At 36.4% G+C, this 21,569-nt stretch overlaps 1 protein-coding gene across 6 annotated transcripts in view; it reads left to right on the top strand.

Annotated features, from left to right (window-relative positions):
- Nucleotides 1–21,569, top strand: part of ATRN (attractin) — a 230,099-nt gene that overhangs the window by 48,632 nt on the left and 159,898 nt on the right. For all 6 annotated transcript variants that reach the window (XR_008912798.1, XM_056802271.1, XM_056802270.1 and 3 more), the window contains exons 4-5: nucleotides 12,631–12,759; nucleotides 20,470–20,675. Coding sequence is in view for 5 of the 6 variants with exons in the window: in XM_056802271.1 (XP_056658249.1) it covers nucleotides 12,631–12,759; nucleotides 20,470–20,675 (335 nt within the window). In the remaining variant the exon portion in view is untranslated. The remainder of the gene's footprint in view (nucleotides 1–12,630; nucleotides 12,760–20,469; nucleotides 20,676–21,569) is intronic.

Raw genomic sequence — 21,569 nt, 5'->3', positions numbered from 1 at the left:
TCCTTTGGGCCAGAGGATACAATGAAAGACATTTCTTGGCCTCAAAGAGTTTACACACCATACAAACAGTTTATACAAACAGAATTTATAAAGAGGAGGTCAGAGATAATCTCAGAGGGAAGACAAGATTAAGGACTCAGAAAGGTTTCCTGTAGCAAGTGAGACCTTCCTTGATCCTGGAAGGGAGCTAGGAGAAACCAGGAGGGAGAAGAAGAAGAGAATTTCTGGCTTGGGGGACTCCCAATGAAAATGGTTAATTTAGTTAGCAAATTAGTTATGTTTGAGGAACAGAAAAGAGGTCATTGTCACTCAACTACAGAACATTTGAGGGAGGAGTGTAAGTGTAAGGGGCCAGGTTTCATTTGTTTCTGATTTTATATTTGGAGTTTATTGACTAGTAGGATGACATGGCCAGATTTGTACTTTAGGAAAATTAGTGTGACAACTGAGTAGATGATGAACTGGAGTGGAAAAGTCTCAAGGCAGAAAGACCCATCAGCAGCAGACTATTGCAGTAGTCCAGATGTGAGATGATAAAGCCTTGCACCAAGATTCTGGCAGTGTAAGAGAAAAGAAGGGGCTATAGGAGAGATAAAGACAAGAACATTAGTACTTGGTGACTGATAGGATGTGGAAGATGTTTAAGAGAGAATGGATGACAAGGCTGTGGGCCACAGGTACTGGGAGAGTGGTGGTAATCCTGAATTGTAATAAGGAGTTTCAGAAAGGGAAAGGGTTTGAGAGGAAGATAATGTGTTTTGGTTTGGACATGTTCAATTTAGGATGTCTATGAGACATCCAGTTTGACTTATCCACTAGGCAGTTGTAGATTTAAACCGGGAAATCAAGAGAGATGTTGGAGATGGACAAATAAATCTGAAAATTATCTAAATAAAGATAATAGTTGAATCCATGAGAGCTCATAAGATCAATGAATGGAATAATAAAGTTGAAGAGGGAAGAGGCCCTAGGGCAGAGGCTTATGGTAAACCTATGGTTAATATCTGTATCTGGAAGAAGATCCACCAAAGGAGAGTGGGAAGTGAACATGAGACATGGAAGAGAACTAGAAGGCAATATAAGGGAAACATTACTGGAGCCCTTTGCAAAGAAAAACTATTTTTATCTTTGAGACCCTGTGGCTCTTCATTTCTTTTGTCATGATCTTGGGTCCAATGAGAACCTCATTGTTCCTTATCTTTTAGGTTGTCAGCTGGAGAAGGAACTTCATTGATGGATTTTTCATCACTGGAATCAGATAAAGAATACTCTTTGTCAGACATGTAATTTTAGCGTTTATTTCATCAAATTCATTATCTAAAAATTCACCATTGAATGAGTTGAATAGGATATTTCTTATCAGCTTTAAAATCTAATCATTAAAGAATTTCTTGAATATTTTATCAGTTAGGACCCAAGCAAAGCTGTATTATTATTACAGCCAAACTACAAATTCTGAAAAATCTGAAAACCATAAAAATTTAAAAAATAGTAAAATGTTGAAAACTATACAAAAAAGATATTTTCATATAGTTTTCAACTTTTTACTAATTTTACTTTTTCATTCTAAATATATTATTTTACTTTATAAATATATTATTCACAAGATTTTATATATATTTGATGAATTCTACTGATGCTCCAAAAGGAAAAAAATGTTGATCTTGAAAAATACAAGATTATTAAATAGAAAAATTACTCTTTAATCAAGGAAAGGGGTTCAGTGTGATAGTAGGCCTCTACACAGAGCTGCATGCTAACAACCACACAGAGTCCAAGGATTGAACTCTGGATGCTCTGGACACTTACCCCTGGGAGGACCAATCAGGCCAGATGTGACAACTCCAAGGAGCCATTAAAGTTGGGAAGTTTAAATACCTTTCTAGGTGAAACATGGAGGCAGAGGATGAGAGGGACTGTTGATTGGCTTTACAATGGTAACCAAGGAAAATATGCAGTTACAGACAGGAATAACAGTGAGGGGCCTATGCTTGACAATGGACACAAAAGGGAAAGACCCAACATAGGCCACCTAGGTAAAGGACTTTGGTTTGAGGGGGAAAATGTTGGGACAAAAGAGATACTTAACATCTGATGGGATTAGCTATTCTTATCCAAACTACTTTAAAGTCTATTGTTAGTCTTGAGGGACTCTGAAGTTGGATTTTCCCTCAGGGAGGAATTCTCAAGTGACAAGGTCAAACTTGGGGTTTTCACCTTTAAGCTAAGTAAACTAGGGATCATTAAATCTTTCTAGGCTACAAGTTTGGGGTTTCTAGATTCGGTGTTGACAGAAATGATAATAGAATAAGTGTAGGATCTTATCCTCTACTAAAATATAAAATATTTAATCTTAGTCCTTATAAGATAAAATGATGTTTTATAATTGTTTAGTCTGAAAAGTCTTTAGTGTGGGAGAGAATGTTGATATTAAAGATAGGGAGAAATTCATGAAGCTGTAAGTAAAAATGCCTAACTTTTGAAATTCAAGTTTCAAAAATATTTTTGCATGCATTGATGCACCTAGGTCTTCTTGCATTAAAAAAAGCTTTTCATTATAGAGATTTACAGATTCACACACACACACACACACACACACACACACACATATTCCTTTTTTGTTTATGTGTTGAAATGTTCTATTAATATTTTAAAAGGTTATAATTTGAAAGAGGTAGCAAATTGTTATTAAACAAAAAATGCCTTACTTCATAATATTCAAATAGATGCAAATTAAACATCTTTGAAGTACTACCTCACTTACCAAATTAGCTAAGATAATTAAAAGAAATGGAAACCAGTGTTGTTGGGATTATAATTAAATAGGTAGAATTTATTAGAGAACTCATCTTGCTAAATTCGGTATAGGGCCATTATGCCAGATAGAACATCTATAAATAGCTTCTATATTAATTTAGCTACTTTTTTTTTTCCTTGGTCTGGATTTCTGCTTTTATTGATGTAGGGAACTTCCAGGTGAACAAATTCCTACTACTGCAGAGCAATTATTCTGCAGTTTTGAATCTTAGCTGCCTCAGAATATTGAGAGAAGGTGACTTTTGTACTGTATTATACAGCTAATATTGGTCAGAGTTGACACCTGACCTCTCATCTTCCCCATTCTTTAGGCTTAATTTCTAAGCACTTGACCAAGCCACCTCTCTGATAGATAGAGGAATATTCTCTTTTCATTTGCTAATGTTATTGATTATTGAGCAATGTGTCTATAGGAACAGTTTGATCTAGAGGAAGGCACTCTAGACTTTGTCAGAAAGTTGGGTTTTAAACCTTGCCTCCTACACTTAATGGTTTTGTGACTGTGTTAAAGTTATACTCTACTTTGAATCTCAGATTTTCTTCTCTTAGGCTGACCTGGAAAAATGTCATTAATGGAGAAAAGCTGAAGGAAAATAATTATTTAGCATAAAGAACTGAAGGATATCTTACTAATATATTCATGTCTATGAGAGTTGTTATATAAAAAGGTAATCAGATATTGTTCATGATCACTGACAATCCATTAAGAAGAATAATTGAAAATGGATTAGTAAGGATAAGAAAGCACTTGTCTAATCATTTAATCTAAAGAATGGGTTATAACACAGGCTTTGATAATGGATATAAATGGCCATCTTTTGAGATAGTTTAGATGTCACATTTTTTCCTGAAAGTTAATGGAAGTTAAATTGTGAAAGTTTTAAAAAATGTGCAGCATTTAACCATAATACCATAAATTTCAAGTTTCTAAAATATTTTTGCATGCATTGATGCACTTACTTCTTGCATTAAAAAAGCTTTTCATTGTATAGATTTACATTTACGTAAAAGCATAGAAATTTCATCTGACCACCTACAGTAAATTTTGAAGTTACACAGTGATGTTTTTATGAGGTAATGGAGCAAATAGTTGATCTTTTAATGGAATCTTATTGGCATTTGAATTGTACTATTCATTTGGAAGGTCTGTATTTCATTACTTACAAAGCTCTTCTGTTTAGTAAACTGATTTGAAGAAATAACAGTTGCTTTTAATTTTAACTAATGGTGAGAAAAGGCAGCTGTTAAGAAACTCTTTCTGACACTACAGAACTGGGGAATCATTCTAGACCATCAGTAATGTCTTTAAGGAGTTTTGTTTTTCTCTTACACTTCTGCCATCATAACAGATTAAGGGCCTATAATTACCACTTTTGAATAATAACATTCTAGCAACTTTCCTTCACATATCATTCCTTTTTGTTTTTATTAAAATGTTTGTATAACACTTTTCAGATTTTAATACATTTTAATGTACATTTTATGATTAACTCATTATAACCACCTCCTGAGTTAAGCAGAGGCATGTATTATTTGCATTTTATTCATGAGAAAACCTGAGACCTGGGTTATAGTTTGCCTATTTTCTGCAGGCTAATAACCATGAGAATTTTACCTAGGCTTAGATAAGTTTGTCTTAATTTATAAATCTTCAAACACATTTTAAATGCTGATTTTTAAAAATCCTGCTATCTTTTTTTAACCCTTACCTTCTATCTTAGAAACTGTACCCATGGTGGCAAACCTATGATACATCTGCCAGAGACGGTACTCAGAACGCTCTGTGTGGGCACAAGTGCCATTGCCCCAGCACAGAGTACACCAGAGTTTGTTACTAGAAAGCCAGAGGGGCATGGGGTTGGGCTTCCCCTTGCCCCCTCTTTACATGCCCCTGGGAACATTTCTCTCATTACCTACCCTTCTAAAAAGTCCCCTGTCACTGATCTGTACTATGTAATGGCTCCAGGGCAAAAGAGCAATAAGGGCTAGGCAATTTGGGTTAAGTGACTTGCTCAGGATTGTGCAGCTAGAAAGTGTCTGAGGTAAGATTTGAATCTAGGACCTGACTCTATCCAGTCATATCCATTCAGCCACCTAGCTGCCCCATAACCTGTTATCTTGTTATGAGCCTTTTTCTTCAATAATACTTACTTGCTAAAGTGAAATGCACTGTCAAGCAGTAAGTATCAAATCTATATTTATGGCTTCTTTGACCAACTATGTGTTAAAATTCTATCTTGTTCTCATCCTCCTAACCATCCTTCCCCCTACTCATTGTAGTATGTAAATTTATAAGTAGCCAGTATAAAGTGGTAATAGCAAGAAGATAGATTGCTAAGAGTGACTTGGAAGTCACCTACAAACTGTCCCAAAGATCAAAGGAGCATAGTTTGCAAATTATTATCTATTCATTAAACTCATATTTTGGAAATAGATATTGTATCAGGGGAAGTCAGGAAGGCTTTGCTGTCAGGGCTTTTGGACTTATGTAAATTTTAGACAAGTTTTAGGCATTCCTAGTACGACCAGCAGAACACCAGATGATGTGAATAACATGGAGATGATGTGGCTAGATTAACCTTTAAGTTTTACCAACAACTTTGATGATTTGGATATGTTATTGAACTAACTCCAAGATGGCACAGATAACAATCAGTTTGGCCCATCCTCTAAGCCATATCAAATGAGAACCCAAACTACTACATCCATGTCCCCTAGGACTCTTTCATCTCCATCTGAGTCTGTGCTGCCAAGTATGCCTGGTTTTGTGTATGCCTGGTTTTGTTCGTGATTCCCTGTGCTTCTCCCTCCTCAACCTCTTTTCCATCACTACATACCCACCTTCACAACCCCAGGTCATCTACCTCTGTACCTCTTTCATGGTTCATCTCTGTACTTTCTGTACTGTTTGCCCCTTTGCCCTCTGGACCTTATTAAAATGTGTTGCCACCTCACTTCTCCCTGCCATTGTTGTGAATGTTAAAAACTGTAAATGCTAAAACTGTAAATGTTTTGGCCAAACTGTAAAGGATAATTTTTAGTGTTTTGACTTAAAATCTAAAATAAGTGGTCACCATGGGAAATTCCCAAAATATAAAAATACCCAAGTCAGCTGGGATGGAGATTTTAATTAATATAAATGAAGGAATTAAGGGAAGGAGAGAGAAAGAGACAGAGAGAGAGAGAGAATTAATTTGAATTGCTCTGGCTCAGGCTGAGCCAAGCAGTATAAAAGGGCCTACGCCATTAGCTTAAGGGAGAGTGAGTCAGTCTTTATCACTCACCACAAGATCATCTCCAAGCTGGTTTTTTTCACTCCGAACTGAAATCCTCTCCAAACTGAATTCAATTGCAAACTCAATTCAAAATGTCCCTCACTTCAACTCTGAACCCCAACTACTAAATTATCTTTTACCCCCTTCCTTTTAAAGAAATTTTCTCTTATGTCACCTCCCCTAAATTTTCACATCTACTAATCACAGTAGATGCTTTTTCCCAGGACTGCCCATTCTTAGTTCTCATCTTCTTTTGTTCTCACCTTCTCTGGTTAAGATAAAATCTATTGAGTACTTCACACCTCTTTTGTTAAGCTTGCCTTTTGTAAGTTGCTTGACCTTTTAGTGATTAATTTAACCTTTATAGGTACTTAGCACCTTTTTTGCATTAGATCTAAAAATAGGCCTAGCTTAAGGTTCTAGCTTTACTATAAGTATGAGTTAGGGACTTTTCATTGTTCAATCAAGAGTTTGCAACTTTATCTTCCCTAAGGCACTGTCTGAGTAGGGTAGAGTGATTTTAAAAGTTCTCAATACATTCCTGATCAAGTACCTCCATTGTTAGAAATGGGGAATAGCTTAATCAGATCTTATAAAGTAGAGTCTGAGTAGTTTTAAGATTCACATTGTGGTCTTTCTTGGTGAGTATGGAAAGAACTGAACATGTCTGCCTCATTTTATAATTTAATATATTAAGTAAATTAAAAAAAAAAACCCAGAAGCCTGTTTTTCCTGTGTCTCCATAGCTTAACTTGCAATTTTATCCAATGGTTGTCTTCTAGCCAGAAATATTAGCAAAATTTTGTAGAAAGTTGGTCATAAGTAGGACTTCATGATGCTTGTCAGAAAGAACATTTACAGGGGCAACTATATTGGTTCACTGCATAGAGAACCAATCCTAGAGTCAAGAGGACTTGGCTTCAAATGTGACTTCAGACATTTCCTACCTTTTTTTACTTTTGACCTTGTACAAGTCTCATAACCCCATTTGCTTAGCCCTTAGCTGCTCTTCTGCCTTAGAGTTTAAGAAGGTTGGGGGAGAGAGAGACAGAGAGATAGAATGAAAGAGACAGAGAGAATGTGTTGGTGTGAAATTGCAAAATTAAAACTCACATAGCCTATATAGGAATTTGTTTTTGTTACAGGAATTTTGTTTTTCTTTCTTTTTTCAGTGTGAGGAAAGGATTTTCATTTGATGCTCAGCAATTTACAAATATGTTGGATATTATTGTTCAAAAGCATCTATTTTATGTAATAGGATTTCATAGATATATAATTTGCAACCTCAGTTATAGTCATTCATTCAACAAATATATATATATATATATATATATATTTTTTTTTTACAAAATAACTAGTATTTATAGGGCACTGCTAGATTATGAGGGAGATGGAGAGATTAAACAAAAATAAATCTTTGACCATTATGGAGCTTTCAATTTAGTAGGAACATATGATACATATGTAGCTAACTAGGTGGCGTCGTGGACAGAGTGCCAGGCCTGGAGTCAAGAAGACTCATCTTCCTGAGTTCAAATCCAGCCTCTGATACTAGCTATGTGATACTGGCCAAGTCACTTAACCAACTTTTTGCCTCAGTTTCCACATCTCTGAAATGAGCTGGAGAAGGAAATGGCAAACCACTCTAAGATCTTTGCCAAGAAAACCCCAAATTGGGTCATAAAGAGTGGATATGACTGAAAATAACTAAACAACAACAATATATCAGAATATAAGAAAACATAACAACAGGATAATATATTCTCAGACTGGAAAAATTTTTTTGAAGTAGGCTTTAATAGAGAAGATTTCAAGGAGGGAAGAGAGAAAGGTATTCTGGTCACAGATATGTTGAGCAAATGACACAAAAGTGAAAGATTTTTTTTGGGAAATGGTGCTAGTTTATTTTGGTTGCAGCTTAAAGTACATAATTAGAAACCAGGTGCCAAATTATGGAAAGCTTTGTTTCTTTTGACTGAGAAATTTTAATTTCCTTTTATAGCCAGTATAGTAAGTCATTGAATAATATTGATCAGAGAAGTGTCACAAGAGTAGATCTGTGCAGAAGAGAAGAATGGAATGGTTGAGGTAGGAATATTAATTAGCAGGTTATTGTTGTATCCATGCTGAGTTGTATCCATAAGAGAGGAGCATCAGTTTTGCCAGCTAATAACAGTAACAACCATAATAACATCTTTCATTTATGTATCTATTAAATGCATTCCTAACAACAAATATGAGGTGAATAGCACAGGTTATAAATCCTGCTTTACAGATGAGAATGCTGAGGCTAGGGTCTTGCCTATAGTCAAACAGTAAATTATTTTTTCCCCATTCAGTTTTATTTTCAGTTGAAGATTGTCTCTCTTCTTATCCATCAAGAAAGCAAGAAATGAAAAATCCATTACAAATATGAAGTCTTGAAGAACAAATTTCTTCATCATCCACATTCAACCCCTTATGCTGCAAAAACAAACAAAAACCAAGAGATTTTTTAAAAAATCGCTTGTCTGGTTTCTGAGTCCATTACTTCTCTATTCAGAGATAGACACATTTTTCATCCTGTGTCCTTTGGGACTGTGGTGTGGATCATTGTGCTATCAGAGTTTTAAGTGCTTCAAAGTTGATTACCTCGACAACGTTGCCATTACAGTATAGATTTTTTTTTTGCTGGTTTTATTCATTCACTTTGTATCAGTTCATACAAATCTTCCCAAGTTTCTTTGAAACTACCTCCTACATAATTTCTTATAGCACAATAGTATTCAACACATTCATATAACATAATTTGTTCAGCTAGTAAATGTTATGACTAGCCTTTGACTTCAAGTCCAGTGTTCTCTCTACCACACCGCAATGGAAAGAATAGAGAGAAAGTAGAATCAGTAGGACTTGGAGAAGACTTCGGTTACTCTTCTATGCTTTATAGACAGGGACTAATATTTCCAGTTATATAGCACTTTTATGACATGCCAAGCGTCAATAGCTAAATTGCAGAGAAGGTATAGTTTGTGTCTCTGATTTCTAATCTACCACCATTTTTCTTACATGTGAGGCAGTCCGCCATCTTCTGGCTGTCTACTGTAAAAATGGAGACTTGAACTGCGGACTCCAATCCCCAGGAGTCCTTGCTAGCTCCCAGAATGCCCTCTAATCTCACTGAGATTTCCACCTGGGAGGGGTCAAAAATGTCTATTTAACTTGGCTGTAAAGGCTATTGGGGCTCTTCCAAAATTCCGCTTTGGAGCACACGCGGCTCTCCATCTAGCAGGCAAGATGTGAGTGGTCGTGAATAGGCTCTTTGGGCCTAGACATGTGCCTTTCTTACTTGTATTTTCTTTATATTTTAATCTTCAATAAACCTCTAAAAATATAATACTCCTTGCAGAGAGAAACCAATTTCTACCTGCCTCAGTTTCCCCTAAATTTTAACCCTTACACTGGAGCCATTTATTGCTATTGGAACCCAACCAGGGCCACCCATTCCATATCTTCCCAGTGTGTCATGGCGAAAAGAACATTATTGTTTGTAGAGTTGGAGGATTTGGGTTCAAATTCTTCCTTTGACCTTATAATAATAGCACCTATCTCATAAGGTTGTTATAAGGATCATAAGATATTAAAAGGCACTTGTACTTAGCACAGTTCCTGGCACATGATAAGTGTCATGTAAATGCTTATTTCACATCTTTTCTCTCCCTCACTCTTCCCTCCCTTCCTTTTTCCTTTCTTGAATTAGTTCATTACCTTAACTTTCCATTTCTCAATTTACTTAAGCCCCATAACCTCTGCTTTTCTTCAAGTTACACATAGAGGTAACCATCCCCTTTATCTTGCCATCCTTTGCAAGTGTTAAACTTCCATGTTTTTGAATTCTAAAATTCCTTTATCTGATGATACTCTTTATTATTCCATATTTATACTTTATTAATAGCAGCTCTTCCCTTTGTTTTCATTGTGACTTCCAATCCATTCACCCCATGTTTTTCTCCAGCCATCACCTCTGCAATGTCTATAGTCTCTTTCCTTTTACTCCTTTTCCCAGACTTCTCCACCTTCTTAATAGCAGCCTTTCTATTATACTTCTCAACACCTCCAACTTTTTAAAGGCTCGTCTTTATGTTGTCTTCCTTCATTAGAATATTACAGTATAAATCATTTCCCTGGCTTTGCTCACTTCACTATACATCAGTTCATTTAACTGTTTTTATATGAATCATCCGATTTTTCTTAGTTATCCCTTTTCTCAATTCTTATAGCCCAATGGTATCCCATGACATTTATATGCCATGATTTATTTAGTCTTTTGCCAATTTGTAGGCATCTCTTTAGTTTCCAGTTCTTTGTCACCCTAAAAATCACGGCTATACATATTTTTGTATATAGAGATATTTTTTCTATTTTTTTGATCTCTCGAGGGACTAGATTTACTATTAGTATCTCTTGGTCATAGGGCATACAGAGTTTTTTGTAACCTTTTGGATGTGGTTCCAAATTGCTTTCCAAAACATCTAGACCAATTCACAGTTCCCCTGTCAGTACATTAATGAGTTTTTTTTTCTACAACCCCTCCAGGTCTTTCCCTACACTGATTTTATACTTCATTTAGTTGTTAAATTAATTTTCTTGAAGTGTAGTTCTAATCATGCCATTCCTCTCCATTTCCCATTTGATAAACTCCAGTGGTTCTTTCCAGGATCAAATATAAAACCCTCTATCATTCAAATTCCTTCACGAACCAGTCCCCTACTACTTTTTCAGTCTTCTTAAACCTTCTCCCTGACAGATACTCTGAATTCCAGTGTCACTGTCCTCCTTCCTGTTCCTTCACAGGACACTTCATCTCCTAACTTCTGGCCTTTTCACTGATTGTCTCCCATTCCTGGAATTCTCTCCCTTCTCATCTCCACCTTCTGGCTTCCTTGGCTTCTTTCAAGTCCCAGGTAAAAACCCGTTTTTTATAAGAAGGTTTTCTCAATCTATTGCAATGGTAGACCCTGCCCTCACTGTCTTTTCCCATCTTATTGAAGGACTGGAGGATGGAGCACTAAATTCTAAGAACTTTTCTTTATTGTAGGCAGAATCTGGACTTTCCAGTTCATTTTCTACTTTTTCATCTGCTGCACTGCTTGGTTTGAACTTCATGAGAAAAAATGCCTCCACACTGACCAACTCCTGGTATTCTCCTCTTGCTTTTGCAGCTTCCTTTTGAGTTTTCTTCCCCCTTTAGAATAGAAACTCCTTGAGGACCAACACTGTCTTATCCATATTTCCAGTTATCTGTATCTCCAGGTCTTAGCACAGTGGCAGCACAGAGTAGACATTAATAAACGCTTTTTCCAATTGAATTAAAATGAATCCTGTATGTATCTTGTTTGTATGAAGTTGTTTTCATACTGTCTCATCACACTTATCCCTCATTAGGCTGTGGACTCCTTGACAGCAGAGACCTCTTTTTTTTTTTTTTTAAACCCTTACCTTCCATCTTGGAGTCAATACTGTGTATTGGCTCCAAGGCAGAAGAGTGGTAAGGGCTAGCAAATAGGGGTCAAGTGACTTGCCCAGGGTCACACATCTGGGAAGTGTCTGAGGGCAGATTTGAACCTAGGACCTCCCATCTCTGGGCCTGGCTCTCAATCCACTGAGCTTCCCAGCTGCCCCTGGCAGAGACCTCTTTTACCAACTTTGTATCCCTTATGCTTATTATCACAGTACCTGGCATATAGTAAAGCACTTACTGTTTGTTAACTAACCTCTAAGATTCATCATATTCTTTTTTGTCAGCTTTGGCAGTCTAATAGGTATGAGGTGGAACCTCAGACTTGCTTTAATTTGTATTTAATTATTAGTGATTCAAGTCATTTTTGTTTAATGTGGCTACTATGTCTATGTCTCTGGTGAAATTTTAATATTTTCTTCACACTTTATTAAATATGATTTTCATAGTTTTGTGGTCAGTAAAGAATGTGTTTAATGTTTCTATTCTGCATTTGGTTGGGGTGTTTTTGTAAAACTACAATGAACAGCTGGAAAGTATGAACAGCTGTTTCTTTTTAATGATTGCCAGAGCTAATATCTCTAAGTTTCTTAATGTTTAGTTCAGATCTTTAACTTCTTTCATATTTATCTTGTTGCTAAAGTTGTGAGGTCCGCAAGGATCATAGTGAAGTCCTCCCACATTATTATTTTGTTGTCCATTTTCAACTGTACTTTGTTCAACTTTTCCTTTAAGTACTCAGATACTATATTAGTGCATATATAAAGCTTACTGTGCTTTTCTCATTTACTTCTTTTGCCTAAGTCTTCTATTTAATGTCTTGTCTGAGATCATTACCACCTTTGATAGTAATATATACAATTGCACATCCACCTCATCTGAAGTTTTTTTTTCTTATAAGGACCAAGTGTTCCATAGTTTTACTGTATAATACTGAATTGGTAGGGTTTCCCTACCTCTCCCCACAAGGAATAAAGTGCTTTTGTGGCTTTTGTTTGGGACTATATTTAGCTTCCTGCATAATCTATCTCTTTATTTTAGTGGGCTGATTGTTCCTGAGAGAGATGGCAATGTGACTGTCCCTGAAGTGGTAGCCACCTCTGGATATGTTCTGCTGCACTTCTTCAGTGATGCTGCCTATAACTTGACTGGATTTAACATCACATATAGGTAAGCTCCTTTAGAAATGGTTTCAAGAATTCTTGGGCATTATTTATGTGTACTTCCTTCCTTCCCTTCCCTTCCCTCCCCCCTCTTTCCCCTTCCTCTTCCCCTTTCCTTTCCCCTTCCCCTTCCCCTGAAAAAATGAGGAAGGAAGAAAGCTGTTTAAAGAGAAGTTGCTGGCACCTGTTAATGAGGGGTCAGTACATTAGAAAGTGAGAATGCCTCAGAGCCAGGAGTGTCTGGACTCAGATCCTAACACAGACATGTCCTGGGACTGTCTGGATCTTTGGGCAAGCAATTCAGCCTTTTAGTGCTCTAGAAAATTCTCTTTGGTCACAGAGAACCAGTTGAGGGAATTTCCTCAACTGGAATTCCCTCTTTCAGTGAATTCTCAGATCTTTTCCCTTTCTCTTCTCTCCTCATTCTTAAAATTCCAAAGGGATATATCAAATAACCAGTTCATGAGATCATATTGTGAGTTCTTTCTGCAGGTTCATTAACTTTTTGTGTGTGGGGGGGGGCAAGGGGCTTTAAGAACGTTGTCTTATGAAATGTTTCAGAAACTCTAAGGCAGCAAATACACATTGGACAGGAAGGGAGTTTTTAGTGGAACAGGCAGGCATCGTCTGTGGTGGCTGAGTTAATCTTTTTGTATGTTCCAAGTGATATTACTTTTCTTTTTGACATGATTTAATGAAGTTTATAAAATTGTATTTTTCTTTCCCTTTGACCAGTGTTTCTAGTAAACTGACCATGTAGTAGTAATGATAGAATACTAGGATCTGATCAGTGATTGAAAGCAAGAATGAGCCAGTGATTGGCCCAGTTTGGCAAATGAGCTTGGTGTCATATGTTCAGGTGGGAAATTTCAGGGGAGAAGGGGGATATGGCCATTTATAGGGTCCCTGATTTGAATTGGCAGCCTTTCCAAAGATGATATTAATCATGGTCAATCTATGTCTTTAAGAATTGTTGATAGATTGGAAACCTTAGAAGAACCAATTCCAGTTTGGAATTGGGTGATTTTCTTAAATTCAAAAATTGCTCTTTTGCTTTTATATCTTCTGCATTTCCCAATGTACCTCTCCTTCATCCCTTTCAGAAAGCAGTACTTTATAGCAGAAAGATCAAAAGGGAAAAACAATTAAGCAAAACCAATAAGTATATTGGTTGTCAATAGTTTGTCAATATATGCAATTTTTAATACATACTTCCAATTAATTTCTCTTTGTATACTTATTTTGGAATTTGTATTTTTTGTAAATCAATCCTAGAAATGTTTCTCTTTTGGATTTTGGGGGTATGGAGTTGGAGGGAAAAAGGAGGCTGATTCTAGAATTGTCCATCCAGTTATGGTGCCAGTGCCATAAGGAAAGGAAAATATCTTGTTACTGAATATAACATTTTTGAGCTAAAAAAAGCAAGTTCAGGGGACAGAATAAGTTAATTGGGCTTCATATATTAAAGAAGTTCTATGAAGTAATAAAATGAAAACTCTGGGTCCATACAGCAAAATGAAATGGTGTAGTAAAGAAGTTGATGGCCATAGAGGTTGACTAAATTAGTGAAATCCAAAACCCTGAGAAAAAATCTCCACAAATTGGTCATTGCTAAAGAGGATGATATTGAGCTTAGGAAAAATACATGGATTCTTTCTTTTTTAAAAAACTCTTACCTTCTGTCTTGGAATCAATACTGTGTATTGGTTCTAAGGTAGAAGAATGGTAAGGGCTAGACAATGGGGGTCAAATGACTTGCCCAGGGTCACACAGTTGGGAAGTGTCTGAGGTTAGATTTGAACTCAGGACTTTCCATCTCTAGGCCTGACTCTCAATCCACTGAGCCACCCAGCTGCCTCCTACATGGATTCTTTAGACCTTTCCTACTTTCTTTTCTTTTCCACTTAGCTTCTGGATTTGCCTCTTATTTATTAAGTGGAGCTGCTTATGATGATTCAGAATCTCCCATTTGAATTCCCCATCTTGGCCAATCCTTCATCCCAAAATGCCCCCACCTTCTCCCCTATTTCTCCTAGCCAGATAGCATTCTTTTTCTTTCTCCCCCACCGTGGTATTTCCATAATCAAGCATTTCCACTCTAACAATGTAAAAGGTATGTACATATATATGGGTATACACACTAATTTCGTACAAAATATGTATATCCACATATAATGTACAAAATGAAAATATCTCAGATGTTACATATGTATGCTAGATATTAAAAACACTTTCATAGATCTTATAACATTTGAGATATTTTCATATTGTACATTATATAATTATCTTACATATACATATAGACATATCTAATGGCATCATTAATTTTAGATGCACACACATATTTAAGTTTCGTATTTGCATTAAAATTATGAATAGCACAGGTACCTAATGGGGGAGATTTGGGCAGAAAACAGTTTATGTCAAAAAATCTAGGGATTTTTTTAGACTACCAACTAAAAAGTCAGTATGGGTTAACTTATTTGCTAAAAAAGCATGTGCATCTAGGCTATATTAGCAGATACTTAGTGTCCAGGGTGAGAATAATAATTTTGCTATCCTCTGCCCTGATCAGGCCAGATATCAAATATTATTTTCCTTTATTGTATCACATTTTGATTTGAGAAGTACATTTCCTGTTCCTTTTCTATTCCTAATCCTTCTTACATTCTTCCAGTCACCTTTGAAAAATTTTCTAACTTTTCACCTTATATTTGAAATAATTTTTTCTCTGCTTTATTCTATGTGTATTTTTATTCACATAAAGACATGTTCCCCCATTAGAATGTAAATTCCTTGTGAGTAGAGATTATTGTTCTTTGTACTTGTATCTCCAGTGCTGACATATAGTAGGTACTCAATGCTTGTTGATTGATTTTCAGATTACTACTACGTCTGGTAATTTTCCTCTAAATTATATAGTAAGAGAATCGAGAACCAGCAAACTTTTCTTTAGTGAAATTAAATCACTTGAAAATCCTCTGGAAATGACTACTTAGCTGGTCATTCCAGATGTGGTTTCCTTCATCATTTGAAGAAAACTGTGTAAACTGTTGTTTATTGCTCTGAGAGACTTTAAAACCTAGAGAGAGGAAACATGGTGAAATGACCCTGAACTTGAAGTTAGGTGAACTATTTGCATTCCTGCTCTGCTCTGTACTGTCAAAGCATGGCTAAGGCATTAGACTTTTCTTTCTTAATCAGATAGAAATGTTAATATTATCTTGGCCTCCCCCATAGGGTTTTTGTAAAGAAAGCCCTTTATAAATCTTTTTTTTTAAACCCTTACTTTCTGTTCTAGTAAAACTCTTTAAGACAGAAAGGCAAGGGATGCAGGCAAACAGGTTTAAATGACTTACCCAGGGTCACACAGCTAGGAAGTGTCTGAGACCAAATTTGAACCCAGGACCTCCCTATTCCAGGCCTTGCACTCTATTCACTTTGCCCCCTAGCTGCCTCACCCTTTCTAGTGATCAATGTTTACCAGTTTAAGTTTAAAGCTCCTTGAAATATCCTTATATGGACTCTCTGATATCTTACTTCTTGGTATTCTGCATTTTCTCTGGAAAGCAGATTCTCCACTTAGTTCAGTTGATATGTGCAATGAGATTTGTAGACGGTTGGACCACATGTCATCTTTTTCAGCAATGGTACTCTGTAAGATAATTTACTAACATATTGAGTCAATATCCCCACACTTATGATTAGAACTTTTTAATATTCTTACTTTAGGTGACTACTCTTAATTTTTATGACCCTTCAGTGGCAGGCATTTTGGTGGATAATTTTAATCTCTTCTCCATCTTCCTCCTTTTTTAGTTGCTTTTGATCTAACACTTTTGAATGGTAAAACTTTATGTAAATAGCTACTTTAATTAAAGACTAATCACCAAGCACTTATTGAGCACCTACTTTGTGCCTGGCAGGGCTATGCCACTACAAAAATAACGGTGAGACTGTCCTTGTGCTCAATGAAGTACAACTAGTTTTGGCAGGTTTAGAGAAAATGCCTTTAATCTTGTAATCATATTTTTTAGGATCCCTGAGTCCAGTTTGTCATACTGTTTATGAAAATTATTTGTTCACCCTCATTAGTCATTAGTCTAATTAGTCATTAACTAATAATTATTAAATGCCTACTGTGTAGTAAAGACTATGCTAAATAGAAAGAGAATAAATAGAAACGGTAAGGTAATTTGGAAATTTGTAAGGGAGGTCATTAGTAGTTGGGAAGGATCAGGATAGGCTTCCTGTAGATGATGACTTTTAGAAGCCTTGAGATATTGCTTCAAGGAAGAGGGAATTTATACAAGACAGAGGTGAGGATGGAGTGTATGGCCAGCAGAAAAATCTGGAGATGACAAATGGAGTCATATGTGTGATATATGTGATATATGTGAGGAATAGAGAGGAGGTCAGTTTGGTTGGATCTTAGAGTGCAGAAAGAAATGGTAATATCCAAGGAGATTGGAAAGATGGGTTGTAAAGGGCTTTACATGGATTTTCTATCTTATCCATGGGACAACAGGAAGCCACTCAAGTTGATTGTGCATGGGAGTATAAGATGGTCAGATGGGTGCTTGAGGAAAATTATGATAGGATGTTTGGGATTGAAGAGAAGCTTGAGGCCAGCAGACCAACCAGGAAACTATGAGGGCCTAAAGTAAGATGGTAACTTTATTTGAGTAGGGAGTAGGAAGAAAGGATGAAATTCAGGAGAGGCTATGGAGAAAAGGGCAGGAGTTAGCAACTGATTGAATAAGATATTGGATGTGGGAGAGGGAGAAGTTGAGAATAAGGTCAAGGTTATAAACCTGAGAGACTGGAAGGATGGCATTGCCTTTGACAGAAATAGGGAAGTTTTGAAGACTGGAGGGTTTGTGGGGAAAGATGATTTCAGTTTTAAACGTTTTGAGATGTTTCTAGGACATTGAGTTCAAAATGCCCAATGGGCAATTGTTGATGCAGGCCTGAAGATCAGGAGAGAGGCTGAGGCACACTTATATGCACACATACATACATGCAATCCTATGTTATATATACATCACCTGCATAGATGTTGATAGTTAAACTCATGGGAGCTGATGAGGTTACTGAGAGATAGTATAGAAGGAGAAAAGAAGTCCCAAGACAAAACCTTGGTGAATACCTGTGGCAAGATATGAATGATGAAGCCAGCAAAGAGGACTGAGAAGTGGTCAGACAGGTAGGAGGAGAACCAAGAGAGAGCAGTGTTAGGAAGATTCAAGGAGAATGTCCAGGAAGAAGGGTATTAGCATTACATGCTGCAGGTAGTAGAAAAAGTCTTTGGACTTCAAAGCCATATGAGGGTACACCATAGAAGAAAATGCACAAAGATAATTGTCATTCTCGGTCACCGAGAGACTACTACTATAGTAGAAAAAGGATGAGAACTGAGAAAAGACTGTCACATTTTGTAATTAAGAGTTAACATTAGTGATTTTGGAAAGAGTAGTTTCATTTGAGTGATGATGCTGAAAGCCAGAATTCCAAGAAGTGAGTATTGAGTGAAAAGGGAGAAAATGGAAGGAGTTGGCATAAGCTTTGTTTTTTTTTTTTTAAAGGAATTTGGTGAAAGAAGTTGTTGACAATTTCAATTCTTTACCTATTTGGGGAATTATCTTTGTATTCACAGAGCCCATACAGTATGATAGATCTAGAGAGTTTGTTCTCCTCTTTGCTTTTCAGTAGTAACCTTGCTACCAGTTGTGCTTTATCCTGTCATGTATGACTAGTGAGTATTTTCATACTCTAGGCAAGGATGACTTGCTTTCAATACCAACAAGGTAGAATTTTTAAACACATACTGAGAGCCTCACCTTTTTTTTGCCTTTTTTTTCCTGGCCTTTTTGAAAGTGCTGATATTCAGTGCACTGAATTATATCTGAAACAGTTTTTTAGAGTGTTAGACTATAAATGAAGTTTCTTCCCCAAAGAGGAAAAAAATATTTTTAGCTGTTTTCCCTCAATTTTTTTCCATAGAAAGAATGCATTTGCCTTTAAAATTTGATTTATAAAGACCCATGTCTCTTAGCAGCCACAAGTGCCCTGCCTTGTGAAGATGAATTGCTTCACTCACTTAGAGTGAGAAATGCTTTTCTTAAGTTACTGCTTGAGATTTGGATTCTCATAATAAATATTTAGAGAGCAAAAAAAATCAAATATAGATTTATCCTCTTGGACTTTAGAATTTGGGTACATTTGCTTTTATTATTAATTATAAATAAATAGAGGGAAAATATTTTGGAATAAGTTTACAGAGTTTATATCCCAGCTATAGTTGACCCTTGAGGTTTTCTCTTGTGCTTTGATAAGCATTTTTCTATCACTCATTGGGAATCTTTGGAAGAATCCTTCCTTCCTTCCTTCCTTCCTTCCTTCCTTCCTTCCTTCCTTCCTTCCTTCCTTCCTTCCTTCCTTCCTTCCTTCCTTCCTTCCTTCCTTCCTTCCTTCCTTCCTTCCTTCCTTCCTTCCTTCCTCCCTTCCTCCCTTCCTCCCTTCCTCCCTTCCTCCCTTCCTCCCTTCCTCCCTTCCTCCCTTCCTCCTTTCCTTCCTCCCTCCCTCCCTTTAATTCTAGTTTTTAAGTTACTTCAGAGTGAGTACCAAGATAATTGTTATGACTCATCCTTCCTTGAGAGATTAAAACTATATCACTGTTAAAACAAAAAGCAGGTTCCTCAATCTTCCCTCATGCCCATGTTTTGTTGTTGTTTTTTAAGAGTGGTAAGGGTAAGTGGTAGCCAGTAGGGGTTAAGTGACTTGCCCAGGGTCACACAGCTAGGAAGTGTCAGAGGCCAAATTTGAACCTAGGGCTGGCTCTCAATCCACTGAGGTACCCAGCTGTCCCCTCCATGTTTTTATATAACTATAAAGATGTTAAGCATCTTGTTTTCTTACATAGGCACCATTATAACAATTTCTGATAAATGCATTAACTGACCGTTACCTAGCGTTTTAAAGTTTATAAAATGCTTTTTTAATATTATTTCATTTGGTCCTCATACTATTCTTAGGAGGTAAGTACTACAGTATTACTATTCCCATTTTATAGATTTGGAAACAAAGGTTGAGAAATGTTAAGAAATTTACTGAGGATTATACAGTTAAGAGACCCAAAAAGTCCATACACATAGGTCCAATGATGTGGAGCCAGAGTAGCCTTAGAGTCAAGGAATGATCTTAGTACTATTTGTGCTTTAATTCTTTCTCCACCTCTACCCCTCTTCACTTAGGCCTGATAGATTTGAATAGATTTTTCCTCCCCCTTCTTCCTTCTTACTGCCATCTTTGAACCCTTATTTTTTTTTTTGAGTGGTAAGGGCTAGGCAATGGGGGTTAAGTGACTTGCCCAGGGTCACACAGCTGGGAAGTGTCTGAGGCCAGATTTGAACCTAGGACCTCCTGTCTCTAGGCCTGGCTCTCAATCCACTGAGCCATCCAGCTGCCCCTTCCTTGGACCCTACTTCTTATCATATCAGCCCTTGATTTTTATACTTTACTTAGACTCTGAAGGATTAGCTACTCCTCAGCCTGTGACTGTTTTCATTCTAGCCACTCTTTCGGCTAAGTTGCAGTGCTGTTGTGAAGCATGGATAGGTAGTTAGAATTGATTTCATGGGTTTTTTGCAAGAGTCTTTCCAGGTACATTGATATTTTGTTTGCTGCTGACTTTATTTCATTCTTCTTGTGCTTATAGTTACGACATATGCCCCAATAACTGTTCTGGTCGAGGAGAATGTAAGTTTAGTAATAGCAGCAATACTGTCAAATGTGAGTGTTCAAAATATTGGAAAGGAGAATCATGTGATATTCCTTACTGTACAAATGACTGTGGCTACCCAGATCGAGGCTTCTGCAATTCAAGTGATATTAGAGAATGCTCCTGCTTCCCAAATTGGCAAGGTAAGAATAATTTTTGTATATGTCATTCCTTTTTTGAGCCCCTAACCCTTATCCTTTAGAGATACTGAAATGAATTCCATGTGGACTTATATATATATATATATATATATATATATATATTTACATTTATGATAACTGAACTATCTTGAAATTTCATCAGCTCATTAGGACCTTTATGAAATGCCTTTACATTCCAAATTTGGGTAGTTAAATTAGTATTGTATAACTAGAAGAAAGTTTGGATTTGAGCCACTAAGTATGATAATACCTTGCTTCATATTCATGCAAATTTAGATTTGAAAACTGCAGAGTTATATATAGCATCTTGGGCTCAGCTGCTATGGGGATGTGTCAGAGGTGTGGTTTAGGTACTGAGGGGAATGATGATTATAAAATGCATTTTTCTAGGAGCATTCTCATAGAAGATCATAGAGAAGGAGAACATATAATATGGTGGACTCCCAAGGAAGTCAAATCCTTGAAGAGTATGTGGGGAAAAGGAGATAGCCAAAACGCAGAAAAGGGACATTATTGTATCTTCATTAAGTCTGTAGAGTTTTACGGAGACATCTTCTTTGCTCATTTTTGAATTTAAAGAAGAAAGTTGTTGCTTCCCAAACTATTCTTTGGGAAGAAAATTTATTTTTAAAAATCTTTTCCCAAGTGTTTTTTTTTTAAAGCATTTTACTGACGTTACTAGTTTTCTCAGTGATAGTCTGAGTTTGGTTGGCCTTTAGAGTTTCATTAATCAAGAATTTGAGTACTTGCTCAATGCCTATTATTATCTTCATAATGCTAAATAAAAGCCAAATTGTCTTAAAATCTGTTATGATTTCCATCTTTCGTTTTGTCTAGCTTTAATTTAAATTGCCTAAAAATATGTACATGAAATTT

This window comes from Monodelphis domestica, chromosome 6 (assembly GCF_027887165.1).
Source record: "Monodelphis domestica isolate mMonDom1 chromosome 6, mMonDom1.pri, whole genome shotgun sequence".
Taxonomy (NCBI): domain Eukaryota; kingdom Metazoa; phylum Chordata; class Mammalia; order Didelphimorphia; family Didelphidae; genus Monodelphis; species Monodelphis domestica.
This window is presented reverse-complemented; position numbering and strand designations above follow the sequence as displayed.